The sequence below is a fragment of the Martes martes genome (assembly GCF_963455335.1).
Source record: "Martes martes genome assembly, chromosome: 2".
NCBI lineage: Eukaryota > Metazoa > Chordata > Mammalia > Carnivora > Mustelidae > Martes > Martes martes.
Genome location: NC_137889.1, coordinates 184002366 through 184018413, shown reverse-complemented (window position 1 = coordinate 184018413; position 16048 = coordinate 184002366). Strand labels below are relative to the sequence as shown.

The window sequence follows — 16048 nt, the reverse complement described above, 5'->3', positions numbered from 1 at the left end:
CTTTTTTACTCTGGATTTCTTTTTACTCTGGAGTATCTTCTAAATACAAGTCCTTTGTTGGATATGTGGTTTGCAAATATTTTCTCCCAGTCTATAGTCTCTTTTCATCCTCATTACAAGATCTATTTTTTTAAACTGATAGGAACAGATACTACACTTGATCTTAGCCAAAAGGCCGAGAAGCAATACAAGGTCTATTTTTTTATAACGATTTTATTTATTTGAGAGAGAGAGAGAATGAGCAGCGGGGGGAGGGGGCAGAGAGACAAGCAGACTCCCCGCTGAGCAGGGAGCCTGACCCACGGCTCAACCCCAGGACCCTGAAATCAAGACCTGAACGAAACAGAGACACTTAACCAACTGAGCCACCCAGGCACCCACAAGGTCTTTTACAGAGGAAAAGTTTTTAATTTTGAAGAGGACCAATTAACCAATTTTTCTTTTTATAAATCATGCTCTTTGTGTCAAGTCTAAGAACACTTTTCCTAGGTCCTCAAGGTTTTCTCCTGTGTTTTTCTCTAAAATCTCTTTTTGAAGATTTTTTTCTTTTTCAAAGAATGATTGACATACAATATTGTATTAGTTTCAGATTTACAAGGTCATTCGGTGAAACATGCAGCTCTCGATCTTAGGGTTGTGAGTTTGAGCCCAATATTGGGTGTAGAGATTATAAATAAATAAACTTAAAAAAATTTATAAAAAATGGTCACCACAGTAAGACTGGTTACCATCTGTCACCATGCGAAGTTGTTATATTATTATTGACTAAATTCCCTATATAATGTACACATTACATCTTCGTGTCTTATATATTTTATAATGGAAGATTGAACCTCTTAATCCATTTCACCTATTTCACCCATCTCCCCACCCCCCCTCCTTTGGCAACCACCATTTTTACCAGTCTGTTTCTGTTTTGTTTGTTCACTTGTTTTGTTTTTTAGATTTCACATATAAGTGAAATCATATGTATTTGTCTTTCTCTGTCTAGCTTATTTCATTTAGCATAATACCTTCTAGGTCCACCCATGTTATCAGAAATGGCAAGATTTTATTCATTTTTCTCTTCTTTCCTTTTTTAATTTTAATTTTTTTTTTTTGGAGGGGGGAAGAGCTTAAATTGGGGGAGGGGCAGAGGAAGAGGGAGAGAGAGAGAATTCTAAGCAGATTCCAGGCCCAGCAGGGAGCCTGATATGGCACTCCATCTCATGACTCTGGGATCACGACTGGAGCCGAAATCAAGAGTTGGGACACTAATCAACTGAGCCACCCAGGTGCCCCTAGATTTCATTCTTTATAGCTGAGTAATATTCTATCACATATATATATGATGGGTAATGAAGATGTAAAACATATATCTTTTTCATCCATTCGTCTATTTGTGGATATTTAGATGGCTTCCATACCTTGTCTTTTGTAAATAATGCTGGTATGAACATAGGGCTGCATATGTCCTTTCAGTTAGTGTTTTTGTTTTCTTTGGATAAATACCTAGTATGTAGATTGCTTTAGGTAGGATGGGTGTTTTAACAATATAAACTTCCAATCAGTGAGTACAGACTATTGTTAGGGCCGATTTAATGTTAAAACCTGTTTAACTATTAGGGCCTGCTTAGCCAGAGCAATTCCATATTACCTGTGTAGCCATACTGTTGTTTACATCTAAAGACTTCATTCCAGGAACAAACGCCCCAGTAGTTCCTGGTATCGGTTCCGGGAGCCGATTCTGGGAATAAACGCCTTAACAACAGAAGCCATGTAACTTGGGTCTGCGGTTATGCCCTTTAAACCAGCCTGTGAGATCGGGTCAGGGTCACCCTCTTCGGAGGCGGCCCTGGCCGGTCAGTCTGACTTCTGATGCCTGGCATAAAAATAAAGTTTTGCCTTACTTTCAATTTGTATCAGTCTCGCTCCTTTGATATTGGACCCCAACAACTATCTTTCCATTTCTTTGTATTATCTTCAATTTCTTTTATTGATGTGTTATAATTTTCAGAGTACTGGTCTTTTACCTCCTTGGTTAAATTTATTCCTACATATTTTATGCTTTGTGTGCTTTTTAAATTCTTTTTTTTTTTTTTTTTTAAAGATTTTTATTTATTTGCCAGAGAGAGAGAGAGTACACACAAGCAGGCAGAGAGGCAGGCAGAAGCAGTGAGAGAAGCAGGCTCCCTGCTGAGCAAGGAGCCCGATGCGGGACTCAATCCCAGGACCCTGGGATCATGACCTGAGCTGAAGGCAGCGGCTTAACCCACTGAGCCACCCAGGTGTCCCTTAAATTCTTTTTGATGCAATTTAAAATCTAGAAGTCTCACATTTTACATTTAAATTCCTATCTTACTGGAACACAGCCATGCCCTTTCTTTGAATTTTGGTCTATGTCTGCTTTCGTACTGTAACGGCAGCCCTGCCTAGTTGTGACGGAATGTATGATCCACAGAGTCTAAAGTCTTTATTCCCTGGCCCTTTACAAAAAGTGTTGACTCTTGTTCCTGGTGAACAAATGCTAAGACAACTATATGAAAAGCACCATGGCATAAAATATTTCTAAGTTGTAATATCAACTGTTTGGAACCAAATTACATGAAGGCAGCAGCATCCACACACATAAATTTATAACAAATCTATCTTGTGGGGGTAAATGGCTTTCTTTTTTTCTTTTTAATATTTTAAAATTTTTTTATTTATTTGTCAGAGAAAGAGAGGGAGCACAAGCAGGGGGAGCGGCAGGCAGAGAGAGAAGCGGGCTCCCTGCTGAGCAAGGAGCCTGATGAGGGACTCGATCCCAGGACCCTGGGATCATGACCTCAGTCAAAGGCGGCTGCTTAGCCCACTGAGCCACCCAGATGTCCCAGTGGCTTTCTTTTTGAAGCTGAAATTCCTACTAACACAACTCTAAGCATCATTCCTGAATCTATGCTCAGATCTCGGTTTGTATTCCTGAAGCATCCAAGATAAAGATGTTTATTAGCAGTGTTTGTTATTTGGTACTAGAAATCTAACAAAGTTGAGAGAGAGAGAGAGAGAGAGAGTGTGTGTGTGTGTGTGTGTGTGTGTGTATAACATATATACTCCTTGATGAACATCTTTGGCAGAATGAGCCATCTTAATTTTATGGCCTTTATTCCAAGAACGTACATGATGTGACTCAGAAATGTATTAACACTCATTCCAAATGTACCCTCTGGCCTCAAACTTGATGTGAGTCAGAACTCAGCCGGGCGTGGTGCCAGGTGGGAGTTTAAAACTGCATATTGTCTTCTCTTCCCAGTACTCGAGCTTGCTAAAATCAAAGGGTGGGACCCACGACTGCGCCAGTCTTTATTGTAGGTCAGCTCTGAAACCACCCTTCTGGATCCTGTGATCCCAGAATTCATTTCTGCTTTGCCAGCTGGCTTCCTGAGGTCTCCAGTAGGATGTGTTGGGAGGACCCGGCAAGGCAGGACCCAGGAGAGACTTGATCCTAGCATGCTGGCTATTTCTTTCAGCTGTGCCCTCCCTGCCCCCCACCCCTCAAATTTCCCCTCACTGGTGGTAGCAGCTGCTGCCAGCCTCTGGCTTTGTCACATGCCTCAGACTCAGCCGGCCTCACTATGCACCCTCAGACCCATCAGCACTGGGCTTGCAACGTCCCTGCTCAGAGGTCCTGGTCTCTGCTTTCCGGTGACTCTCCTCCAAATTTCTAGATAGTCTCAACCTCTTCTTTTTCCCCAGACCTAGGGGTGACACCTAAGGCTAGAAGTTACCATCTTTGTGTACTAGCTCATGGTTCCCTTTCTGCTTTTTTGAGTTTTCCGGTACTGGCCTGGTCAATCCCTTATGTTAAATTATCTTTGGGAGAGTTTCTAGTGAGGCTTTTGTTTTCTAGACTAGACCCTGACCGATACAGGGACTATTTCATAGGGTCAACACCTGACAATTAGGCATAGGAGGCAAAAAAGAAATGGATCTGCCAAGTCACTAACTTGCTGGGCCTCTTTGGCAAAATTACTTCTCTTTCTCCAAACTTCTCATTAAGATTTTCTGAATAGTTACCAAAATCTGTATTCAGAATTAGTAAATATCTCAAAGGGTGCTTGTCTAGGGAGGAAAAAAAAAATCAGTAAATCAGTATTATTCTCCAGTACTATATGAGTTATTGTTAAAGCACATTAATGCGTGTATTTCTTTCAGAATAACCATTCTTTCTAAAAATTTCTTAAAATGAAATCTTATAAGACAAAATGATATATTTGTTTGTTTGTTTATTTATTTAATCACATACATAGACTAGTTTGCTAGGGTTACCGTAACAAGGTACCACAGACTGAGTGGCTTAAATAACAGAAATGTATTTTCTTGCGGTTCTGGAAGCTGGAAGTCCAAGACCACGGTGTTGGCAGGTTTGCTTTCTTCTAGGCCATTCTCCTTGGACTGCAGACGGCCGTCTTCTGGATCCTCCCAAGGTTATCCCTCTGTTGTGTTTGTGTCCTAATCTCCTCTTCTTGTAAGGACACTAGTGGTACTAGATTAGGATCTACCATAACAACTCTCCCTCCTGGGTTTGAATTCTTGTGTCCTGGATCCTCTGTCTTCCTCTTTTTGGTCTGTTTTCTTGTTGTGATGCCAGTTTAACGTTTCAGGGATTCACTCATTCAGCAACCATAGACTGGGCTTGGGTCAGGCATAGCGTTGTGCACGAAGGATAGGCAAGTAAGAGAAACAGACAATGTCCCTGTGTCCAGGCTGCAAGGGCTCTGTGGCCTTACAGTGGCCAATGTGACCTGAAATAGGAGAAAATGCCCCGTTGCCTAGGCACAGAATAACTGCTCTCTTTACAGAGGTCACCGTGGAGAATGTAGAAAGGGACTCAGATGTACTGAGTTCTGCCCTGTCTCAGCACGTTTATGTAAGTTACCTCATTTCATACTCAGAAGATTCTATTATTACAACACCATTGTATGAGGAGAGGGCAGAAGTGGAAGCTCTGGGGTGTAGAGCTCCTTTAGTAATTTGTAGAGCCAGTCTTTTCGCGCCATGTTATGTGATGCTGCAAACATGCATACAAACCCAGGAATTAAGGTTTACCTCCTCCTTAACCCAAAGAGGCATTTTGCATATGCGCGTTGGTGATTTGTTTTATTCTGACCACCCTTTTAGGTCAGGTCCTGATTCCCTAGGAATCCCTCATTTATTTATTCAATACTTATTAAGCTTCTGGGATTCAGGTGAGGCACTCTTCTAGGTGCTGGAGATAAACTAGTAAACCAAAACAGAATTACTCCCCTCTTGGAGCTTCAAGAGGTGGAGAGTGTCACAAAGTTAAAAACAAAAAGTCAAGATAAATTCTGTGGTAAGGAGAAGAGGGAGAGGGGAGTACTAATTTTTTTTTTTAAAGATTTTATTTATTTGAGAGAGAGAGAGAGAGAGAGAGCATGAGCAGGGGAGGGCAGAGAGAGAGAGAGAGAAGCAGACTCCCCACTGAGCGGGACTCAGTCCCAGGACCCCGAGATCATGACCTGAGTTGAAGTTGGACACTTAACTGCCTGAGCCACCCAGGCGCCCCTACTAATTTTATTTATGGTCAGGGAAGGCATTTCTGGTGTGGGGCTGTTTGCTCAGAGACAGATGGAAGGGGAGGAGGAAGCTATGTTGGTGTTGAGGCAGAGGAGCAGCAAGTGTGAAGGCTCCAGGATGGGAGCAAGGAGGCCAGCGTGGCCGGGAAGAGTGAGTCACGGACGAACAGTAAGAGACCAGCAGAGGCTCTGGAGACCATAGTAAGGACTTTGGTTTTACTCCTAGCAAGGTGGGAAGACATTGGAGAGTTTCGACATGACCCTCATAAGACATTTTGGAAGTCTCATAGGCTACCTCCTGCCCATATCTGGCTTCCTTTTTATAGCAAAACTCACAAGAGTTATCTAAACTCTCTGTCTCCACTTTCTCACTTCATTCCTTTCAACCCTTGCCATGTGGGCCCTGGACCCCATCACTTCTCTGAACTAGTCTTTTTTTTTTTTTTTTAAGATTTTATTTATTTATTTGTCAGAGTGAGCGAGCACAGGCAGAGGCAGAGAGGGAACCTGCAGGCAGAGGCCGAGGGAGAACCAGGTTCCCTGCCGAGCAAGGAGCCCCAGGCAGGACTCGATCCCAGGACGCTGGGATCATGACCTGAGCCGAAGGCAGCGGCCTAACCAACTGAGCCACCCAGGCGTCCCGTGAACTAGTCCTTCTTAAGGCCATCAGTGACTGACTACATCTCGCTAAAGCCCATGACCACACTCACTCTGCCAAATTCTCAGCCTCATGGCAGCAGTGGACACGGTTTCAGCCCCTCCCCAGTGCTCTGTAACCCCAGACTCTGGCCTGGTTTTCTTCCTCCTTCACAGCTTTCCTCTCCACATGGTTCAAACCTCTGCATCCAGGGGTGCCCCCGCGCTCTGATCTGGACCCCTGCAATACTTTCTTGCTGGGCGTTGTACCCAAGGTACAACCAAAGGTACTCAAGTACCTTTGACATGCTGACGTTTTCTTCATTTGTATCTCCAGCTCCAAATCTGTAATTCCAACTGCCTTGTCCACATGTCCGCCGATCTCCCATAGGCACTGTCTTCAAATGGTCTCCATCACAGAGACCCCTCACCCTCACTCCCCGGGCTGCTCACAACAAAAGTCTAGCAGACATCCTTGGTTACTCTCTTCACTCCACTTGGCTCCACGTCCGGAGTAAATCCTCAGTCTGACTTCTCACCAGTGCATGCCACACATTAATTTAAGCCACCACCATCTCTTGCTTGGATTACCGCAAAAGCCACCTGATTTGTCTCCCAGCCTCCGCTCTTACCTATCTCTTGTCCATTCTTCATCCAATCTATCAAAGCATATGCCAGATCAGGGGCCTTCCCAAGCTTAAAATCCTCCATTAGTTTCCTGCTGCAACCAGAACAAGTCCAAATTCCTTATCGTGGCCGGCACCTCCACACCGGATGCTGGCCTTGGGGTCCATCTCCCTCCCCCCTCCCTCTAATTCACCGGCGGCGGCTCGGCTGAAACCCTGAGCTGTCTGTCTGCTCCTGCTTCTGGGTCTCCGCACGGGCTTTTCCTTGAGCCTTCCCTCTTCACCGGGCTTCCTTCTTCTCCCGTTTCAGCTTCTAGCTCAAAAGCCACCTCTGAAAGGCTTTCCCGGACCTCCCCGTGGAGTCTTCCCCTTCTCCCACCACTCTCTAGCACCTAATTCGAGAAATTTCTGCCCGGATTCACCTGGTGTTTCGTGCGTCTCCCCATCCCCAACACCTACACGAGAAAACCTCCCGAGAGCAGGGGCCTCCCCTGTTTAGCGCCACAACACTGCCTCGGACAGTGGATGCTGAAGAAATAGGGGCTGGCTGACGGAACCCCCGAAGTTGTTCCCCCAGGGGCTCTCACGAGGTTCTTGTTCGCGGCAGGGAGAGATCGTGCCCTCAAGCGCTCACTCCGATCGTGGGCCGGAGGGAAGGTCGGGGGTAACAACGGCCCCTCCCCTCGCGTCGCCCCTCCCCTCCCCCCGCCTCTCCCCCTCCCCCCAGCCTGCCCGTCGGCCGTCCCTCCCGGGCGCGCGGTGCTGGTCGGGCGTCGCGGGGGCCGGCGGCGATCAGACGGCGATCAGACGGCTGACCGCGGAGGGAGCATGGCGCTCTTGGCCCTGCGCTTGGTGCTGTTGCTCCTGGCCGCGGACTTGCCAGGTAGCGCTCACCGCTCACCCGACGGCTCGGCCAGGACGGGGTAGGGGGCGGTGCGGAGGAGTATCGGGGAGTGGGTCTGGCCCCCGGCTACCCACCCCGGGATCCCGGCCCCCCGGCGGCCCTCCGCGCACCCGTTACTGGCGGTTCCCGCGGCCTGCGGTCGTCTAGGAGCGCGAACGTGGGGGGCGTGCAGGGCTGGGGGGTGGCGGGGGAGGCAGCGGTGCTCTTTCGTTCCTGCCTGGCCTTGGCCCCCGGCTGCTTCGCAGTGACCCCCTGCCGTCTGCCCTTTCTCCCTTGAAGCCGATTTTCTGGAGCCCGAGATCAGAAGTTGGGTTTTTACGGACACAGTGACCCCACCGAAGCTCTGCGGGAGAGCAGGGATAGGGCTCTTGACCGCCGAGTGCGTCGGGCACGCCGAGGCTTAGGAGAAAGGGGCTTTAGGCCCGCCCCATTAGACGCCCGTTTGAAAACGGAGTTAAAACGGTAGCCCCTAACGTGAAGTGGTGCGTTTGTTGCCCTGAGCCCCAGAGGAGAAGAATATCGAGAATCAATAAAAGTTACTTCTCTTTTATTCCAAAGCTCCGAAGTTCTATCTCAGGCAAGCCTGTTAGGGTGGTGCGTTACAGAACTTGTGCCAAATGTTCCTTCGTTGTGCCTGCGGGAGCGCTGCCAGAAGACGGCTTAATACCCTTATTTGGGGGTGTGGGGGTGGGCGGTGGGGGCTCTTCAAAGAAGCTAGGCATCTGAGATAACGGGAGAGGGTGTGGCCACAAGCTGGATTTTAAAAGCCCCTTACGAGTAAGATTTGACCTTGACCGTATACTTTAAGGTCTGTCTTCTTCTTGCAGCCTTTTTGGGCTCTCTGAGCTCTGAGTTTGACCAGCCTTCGGAATACAGAACAGTAAGTAGGAAACCGCCTGTATTGTTTCCACTCATGTTGTGAAGACCAGACGGGTTGGGTTGGGGCTAGTTTTCAGGTCGGACCTGCCACTTTTTTTTTTTTTTTTTTTTGACCTTCCACTTCTGAAACTGTTGACTGCCTCTTCAGAATTCAGATTCTAAGGCAGACCTTTTGATGCAGATCAAAATTGTAAATTTTGGTTGAAAATAGCTCAGTCCTTGAAGGCCTCAGCACATTGTTTCCTTTAATAGTTTCTTTGATGATTCACAAGATCCTTGGTCTAATGGTTATGTCTTGTACTAGACATTTTATGAACATTATCTAAATAGTAATGTCCACAGAGTGTCCTGACTGCAGCCTGTCTTTCTTCCTGTAGTTTCCACTGCTTTCCCGTACCTTGTGCTCTTCTATCCTTATGCTATTGGCACACTGTTTTTTGTTTTATTATTATTATTATTTTAAAGATTTATTTATTAATTTTAAAGATTTTATTTACTTATTTGTCAGAGGGAGAGAATGAGAGTGAGCACACGAGCAGGGGAAGCAGAAGGCAGAGGGAGAAGTAGGTTCCCGGCTGAGCAAGGAGCTAGATGCAGGCCCAGGACCCTGGGATCATGACCTGAGTGGAAGGAAGACACTTAACTGACGGACCAAGCCACCCAGATGTGCCATTATTTATTCATTTTAGAGAGAAAGAGAGGGCATGGTGCAGGGAGGCACAGAGGAAAGAGAGAGGGGAAAGCAGACTCCCTGTGGAGTGGGGAGCCCAATTTGGGGCTCCATCTCCCCAACTCTGAGATCATGACCTGAGCCGTAACCAAGAATTGGATGCTTAATGACTGAGCCACCCAGGTGCCCCTATTTTGTTTTGTTTTTATTTTAATTCCAGAATAGTTAACATACACTGTTATATGAGTTTCAGATGTTAGTGCCACACCATTTTAATTACTGTAGCTTTGTAGGGAGTTTCAAAATGGTGGAAGTGTGAATCTTCCATTCAAGATTGTCTTGGCTTTTCATATGCCAATGAATTTTAAGATCATTTTGCCAATTTACAAAAAAGGCAGTTGGCATTTTTTTTTTTTTAAGATTTCATTTATTTGACAGGCAGAGTTCACAAGTAGGCAGAGAGGCAGTCAGAGAGAGAGGAGGAAGCAGGCTCCCCGCTAAGCAAAGAGCCCGATGCGGGGCTCAATCCCAGGACCCTGAGATCATGACCTGAGCCGAAAGCAGAGGCTTAACCCACTGATCCACCCAGGTGCCCCAGCAGTTGGCATTTTTGATAGGGATTGCGTTGAACCCGTAGAGCCATTTAGGGACTATTGCTATCTTAAGAAAGTTAAATCTTTTGATCTATGTATATGGCATGCCTTTTCACTTATTTAGGTCTTTAATTTCTTTCAACAATGTTTTGTAGTTTTTGGTGTTTAATTCTTACACTTCTTTTGTTAAGTATGTTCCTAAATATTTTATTCTTTTTTTTTTTAATTTTTATTTATTTATTTGACAGACAAAGATCACAAATAGGCAGAGAGGCAGGCAGAGAGAGAGGAAGGGAAGCAGGCTTCCCGCCGAGCAGGGAGCCCGATGCGGGGCTCGATCCCAGGACCCCGGGACCACGACCCGAGCTGAAGGCAGAGGCTTTAACCCACTGAGCCACCCAGGCGCCCCTATTTTATTCTTTTTAATGCTGTTATAAATGGGTCTTTTTTCTTAATTTCATTTTCAGATGCTTCACTGCAAGTGTGTAGAAATACAACTGATTTTTGTATATCGATCTTGTATCCTGCAGCATTGTTGGACTTGTTTTTTAGTTGTAATTGTTCCTTTTGTATTCCTCAGACCTGTCTATATAAAAAGATAAACTTTATATAAATCAGAAATAGTTTTATTTTTTCCTTCCCAATCTGATGCCTTTTATTTATTTTATTGCCTAATTGTCTTTGCTAGAATATTCTATACCATGTTGAATAGAAGAAATCAAAATGGACATCCTTGTCTTATTCCTAATCTGGGGGGAAAAGCATTCAGTCTTTCACCATTAAGTATAATGTTAGCTATGGGTGTTTTACAGATGTTCTGTATCAGGTTGAGGAAGATGTCTTTTCTGCTTAGATTGTCGAGTTTTTATTATGAGAGAGTGTTGGATGCTCCTTTAAATTAAACTGCTTTGCTCTCAGGTCAAACACTTCCCTCACCACTGTGCCTTTGGTTAGTCTGCTTTATTTCCTTGAGGTAGACATTCTCCCAAATCTCTCTGATCTAAATTCTATCTACCACCGTGTATACTTCTTTTTTTTTTAAATTATTTTATTTTATTTTCCATGCGTATTTTTGGTTTTCTTACTATACACTGAACTTCTTACAGGCAGGACTCAATTTGTCTTTTTCCTTGTCTATCATCTATCTTAAAATCTTTTTCATTTATTGAATACACAAACAAGGGAATATATCTGGTAAAGTATTTAAGAACTTTTCAGAAGAAAAGATTCAGAGTATAAAGCTCAGAGAATTATCTAGAAACATAGCATATCCTTCTACAAAAATTAAGTTGATTCTAAGGAAGAAGTAAAAATGTGATGTGGCCCTCTTCCAGAATGAGTGCTTTCGAAAGCTCTGAGGAGCAGACTACCATGGGTAAACTCTCCTCTATAGTTGGCATGTTGTGGGGTGTAATTTAGAGCCTCCCTAGATGGTGACCCTATTCTGAATTTTTATATATATACATATATATGCATATGTGCATATGCATATATATGTATATAATTTTTTTAAATTATAAAACTAAGGTTAATGGGGGCATAATATATTAATGAAATTATTTGATCTCATTGATAAGAGTGAAAAGTATTTGTTCATAAAGCCTCATGTCTCAGCTCAGAGAAAATCCAGGAAGTGAGTAACCTGAATTTAATAAAGTTAAATGGTAGATAGTCAAAGCTGGCTTTGAAATCATGAGAATTAGACTGAAAACAGCCTGGGATACCAACATTATCTTCCCGCTGGATAGATCCCTTGGGGATCTGAGAGACATCAAAGGTCTTCTGCTTAAAAAACAAAACAAAATAAACAGAACTTCCTTACCGGCCTGTTAGTCCTCCTCCAAATCCGTATATTAGTCATTCTTTGAGATGAAAGCATTTGAAAACTTCTGTTGAATATTACAAAACCCTAAGATCTGCAGGCTAAATAGATTGATTTTGATTAGTTGTTAATCTAGTCCATCAGAGAATGTCTTCACGTGATCGGTCCTCTGTTGGTGACTCTGTATTCAAATCCCCCCCCTTTTTTTTTGTTAAAAGATTTTATTTATTTATTTGACAGAGAGAGATTACAAGTAAGCAGAGAGGCAGGCAGAGAGAGGGGGAAGCAGGCTCCCTGCTGAGCAGAGAACCCGATGCCGGACTCGATCCCAGGACCCTGAGACCATGACCTGAGCTGAAGACAGAAGCTTAACCCACTGAGCCACCCAGGCGCCCTCAGATTTTCCCTTTTTAAAGGATACCAGTCATACTGGATTAGGGTCCATTCTGCTGACCTCATTTTAACTTGATTCCCTATACAAAGACCCTATGTCCAATAAGGTCACATTCTGAGGTACTGGTGGTTATGACTTTAACATCACTTTTTGAGTGGGTACAATTCAACCCATAGCAACCCCTAAGGAAGGTCCAGTTATGAACCTGCTGCTTTCTTTTGTGCTGTTACATGCTAGTACCTTAAAGGTCCAGACTAAAAGATTAGATTCTTGAGTTTGTCTTGATATTATGCCAAGGGATTAAGGTGGAACGTAACAACATTAATGTGGAGATAGTAGTAGGATGCAAATTACAAAGTTAAAGGATTGGAAAGTGAGTATGGTGTCCTGTCTTGGCCTTTCATTTAAAAATCAGCCAGACTGCGGCACCTGGGTGGCTCGGTTGGGCATCTAACTTTTGATTTTGGCTCAGGTTATGATCTCAGGGTTGTGGGATCGAGCCCCGCACTAGGATCTGTCCTGGGCATGGAATCTGCTTGAGATTTTCTCTATCTCCCTCTCCCTCTACCCTTCCTACCTCCCCTCCCTTTCTTAAAAAAAAAAAAATTTAATTTAAAAATAATAAATGAATAAAAATCAACCAGACTGAGGTCCTTTTCTTACATATTAGGTATTAAACCATTGCTTCAATGTTGCATCTGTTTTTTTTGCATTTGAAAAGTCATTTTGTGTGTGGCAAATAGAAATATTTTTGTAGGATGTTTCTAGGAAATCTGGGAGATTTGGGACTTTGTCTTCCCCTCAGCTATTTTGTGATGAGAATGTCTTAGTTCTGTAATTCCTGTCTTCTTTTCTCTTTTCTAGCCAAACTGCAATCAGTATAAATTACCAGGATGTCCCAGAGACTTTAGCCCTGTGTGTGGAAGTGACATGTCCACTTACCCCAATGAATGTACTCTGTGTATGAAAATCAGGTAACATAATTCTACAACACAGACTAGTCAAGTTTTCTTTAGTCCTTTTCTTGATTTTTGATTACTTGGGAAGTAGCAGCTCTTCTCTTGCGTGTCAAAATCAAATGTGACATAGTAGTTCTGTTTTCAGACTGACATTTAAAAAGACAGAATCTTTCAGTGCATTTTCCAGGTCAAAGTTAGAGAATGGCGTTTGTGATGAACCAACTATAGACTAGATATTCAGGTTATGTTACTGTCCATGGATGGGCAGTTTCCCCAAATTAGGAGTATATTTAATAGTTAAACTCATGAAATAGTAAGTAGTTTTTATTTATTTATTAAAAATTTTTTAAAAAAGATTTTATTTATTTGAGAGAGAGAGAGAGAGAGAGGAAGAAGGAACAGGAGCAGGGGCAGAGGGAGAGGGAGAAGCAGACTCCCCGCTGAGCAGGGAGCCTGATGCAGGCGTCCCTAAAAAAAATTTTTTAAGTAGGTTCCATACCCAATGTGGGGTTTAAACTCATGACCCTGAGATAAAGAGTTATATGTTCCACCAGTTGAGGCAGCCAGGTGCCCCTTGAATAGTCTTTTAAATTCGGAGGCATGTGCAGGTAACCTGTACCCCCTTCATTACAAGTTGGGACATAGGTCTCAACTCCCATAGGGGTAAAGCAGGGCGAATCACAGGATAAGGCACGTTTCAAATAACCACGTAGTGCCAATGTTAAATTCATGAGTTCCTCAATTTATTGCAAATTTTATCACACAACTTAGTCACACAAGAAAGTTAGTGGAGGGGAGTCGCCTGGGTGGCTCAGTCGGTTAAGCCTCTGCCTTCAGCTTCGGTCGTGATTCCAGGGTCTTGGGATGGAGTCCTGCCTCGGGCTCCCTGCTCAGCAGGAGGCCTGCTTCTCCCTCCCCCACTCCCCCTGTTTGTGTTCTCTCTCTCGCTGTGTCTCTCTCTGTCAAATAAATAAAAAATCTTTAAAAAAAATTTAGTGGAGGGAATTAACGAGCCACTCTGAAGAGGATCCAGGAGGGCGTCACAAGGCAAGCAGGGAGGCACCTGTCCTGCGACAAGCTTTGGCCTGGATTTCAGGCAGGTCGCCTTCTGTGCTGACAGAGCCTCCAGCAGCATCTGTCTTGACACAGCATCTTCACACCTACAGCCTGGGTGGTCCATCAGCTTTCAGATGTCTGCTGGACAGCTCCTCCGTGTGCCGGTCTCCTTCGTTGGGTGAACCAGTTGTACCCAAGAGTCTCTGCCACATCAGCTCGGCCCACTTGGTCTTACCACAGGTTTTTCAAGGAAGTTCTTACTTATCTGTTGGTCACAGAGCTAATGTATATGGGCGCGCTCTAGGTCCTACCTCAGACATTGACAAACAACTAATACAGTAGTTCACATCGGCCACTGAGACCCTACCTCGTCTTACTCCAGCTTAGCCTAATGTGTCCCGTGGGAAGGAATCACATCCAAAGTATCACGCCAGGACAGGGTGTGCTGCTTTGTAGTTTGGGCGTCTGTTCTCTGATGTCAGTCTTCAGTGAGTTACCTCGGTCTTCTCGGAGTGATTTTTCTGAGGTTAGTGCCCAGGGTTAGGAAAAAAAAATGATCGAGTTTAGGCTTTCACACTCACTGTATACCAGATTTAGCTTTAAAAATGATTAAGTCAACATCCCCTTAGAGGGAATCTCATGGGTCTTGGTACAAAGGGCGGGACAGTTTCAGTATGATGGGTAATAAGTGTGTCTTTATGGTTGTTCAATTTGCAGGGAAGATGGTCACGATATTAAAATAATCCGGAGTGGACCATGTTGATGGAGCAGTTTATAGAAGACAACTCGGAGAAACCACCTTCAACAGTATGCTAGATGAATTCCATTTCCCCTTTTCTCTTTCCTTTGTTCCTTTGCATGGGATTTCTTAGCCCATGGGAGGTGTGGAAGAGAGCTATGTGCAGTGACTGATAATTAAAACAAACACAAAAAAACCCCCTTGTTTCTTGGCTTTTGCCCCTTGAGTTAAGCTTATTGCCTGGTGCCTTGTGCATTGCTTTATTTAGCTGGAATAAAATCAGCCTTGTCTTCCAGTAGTGCTGTTCTCTGTTGAATACCTGTTCTTAGTCCACAGCCTCCTGGTGGCTCTTCTCCTCACAGGCAAAGGTGACTTTTCATGAGGGCGAAGTGGAGTCTTTGCTGAGAGGGCAAGATTTATTCTCTTTCCCCCTTCCTCCACATCTTTCACAGTTAAAGTATAGGTACCTGGACAGTGTTCTGCACTGGGCATTTGCCCGTGAAATACTTAGGGCTGATTGTAACCCGAGCTGGTGAAGTCCAATATCATGCAGGTAGAAATATTTTCCTAGATTCAGTGTCTTCTTCCAATAGTTTCCCACCAGGGCTAATGCAGATATTTGGCTATTCCCTCCTTTTAGAGCAGTGGTTCTCAGCTCTGGGGCAATTTCCCCCTCAGAGGACATCTCTCAATGCTGTCTGGAGGCATTTTTGGTGTCACTGTTGAAGGGTGGGCACCCACTGACATCTAGTGGGTAGATGCAGGGGATGTTGCCAACCATCCTACAGCACCCAGGACAGCTCCCAACAACGAAGAATTTTTCAGTCCAAAATATCAGTAGTACTGAGATTGGGACATCCTGTTTTCCAGTTTGATACAACATAAGAATAAACGTTAGCAATAATAAATGCGATGGGGGATTGCTTTATTTTTTTTTAAATTTTAAAAAAGATCTCATTTATTTATTTGACACAGAGAGAGAGAGCACACAAGCAGCGGTAGTGACAGGCAGAGGGAGAGTGACAAGGACAAGCAGGCTTCCCACTGAGCAGGGAACTTGATGTGGGGCTGGATCCCAGGACTCTGGGATCGTGACCTGAGCCAAAGGCAGACGCTTAACCGACTGAACCACCCAGGGCCCCGGTAATTTTTTTTTTTTTTAAGATTTATTTATTTATTTATTGGAGAGAACACAAGTGGGGTGGAGGGGCAGAG

At 44.4% G+C, this 16048-nt stretch overlaps 1 protein-coding gene across 1 annotated transcript; it reads left to right on the top strand.

The window, feature by feature from the left end:
* The first annotated feature begins 7584 nt into the window (after window positions 1–7584).
* On the top strand, window positions 7585–15732 carry SPINK2 (serine peptidase inhibitor Kazal type 2). Its single transcript, XM_080797645.1, has 4 exons — window positions 7585–7700; window positions 8549–8601; window positions 12944–13053; window positions 14812–15732. Exons 1-4 carry the CDS (start codon window positions 7646–7648, stop codon window positions 14855–14857), a joined length of 264 nt encoding a protein of 87 aa, XP_080653771.1. The 5' UTR covers window positions 7585–7645; the 3' UTR covers window positions 14858–15732.
* Window positions 15733–16048: the final 316 nt, after the last annotated feature.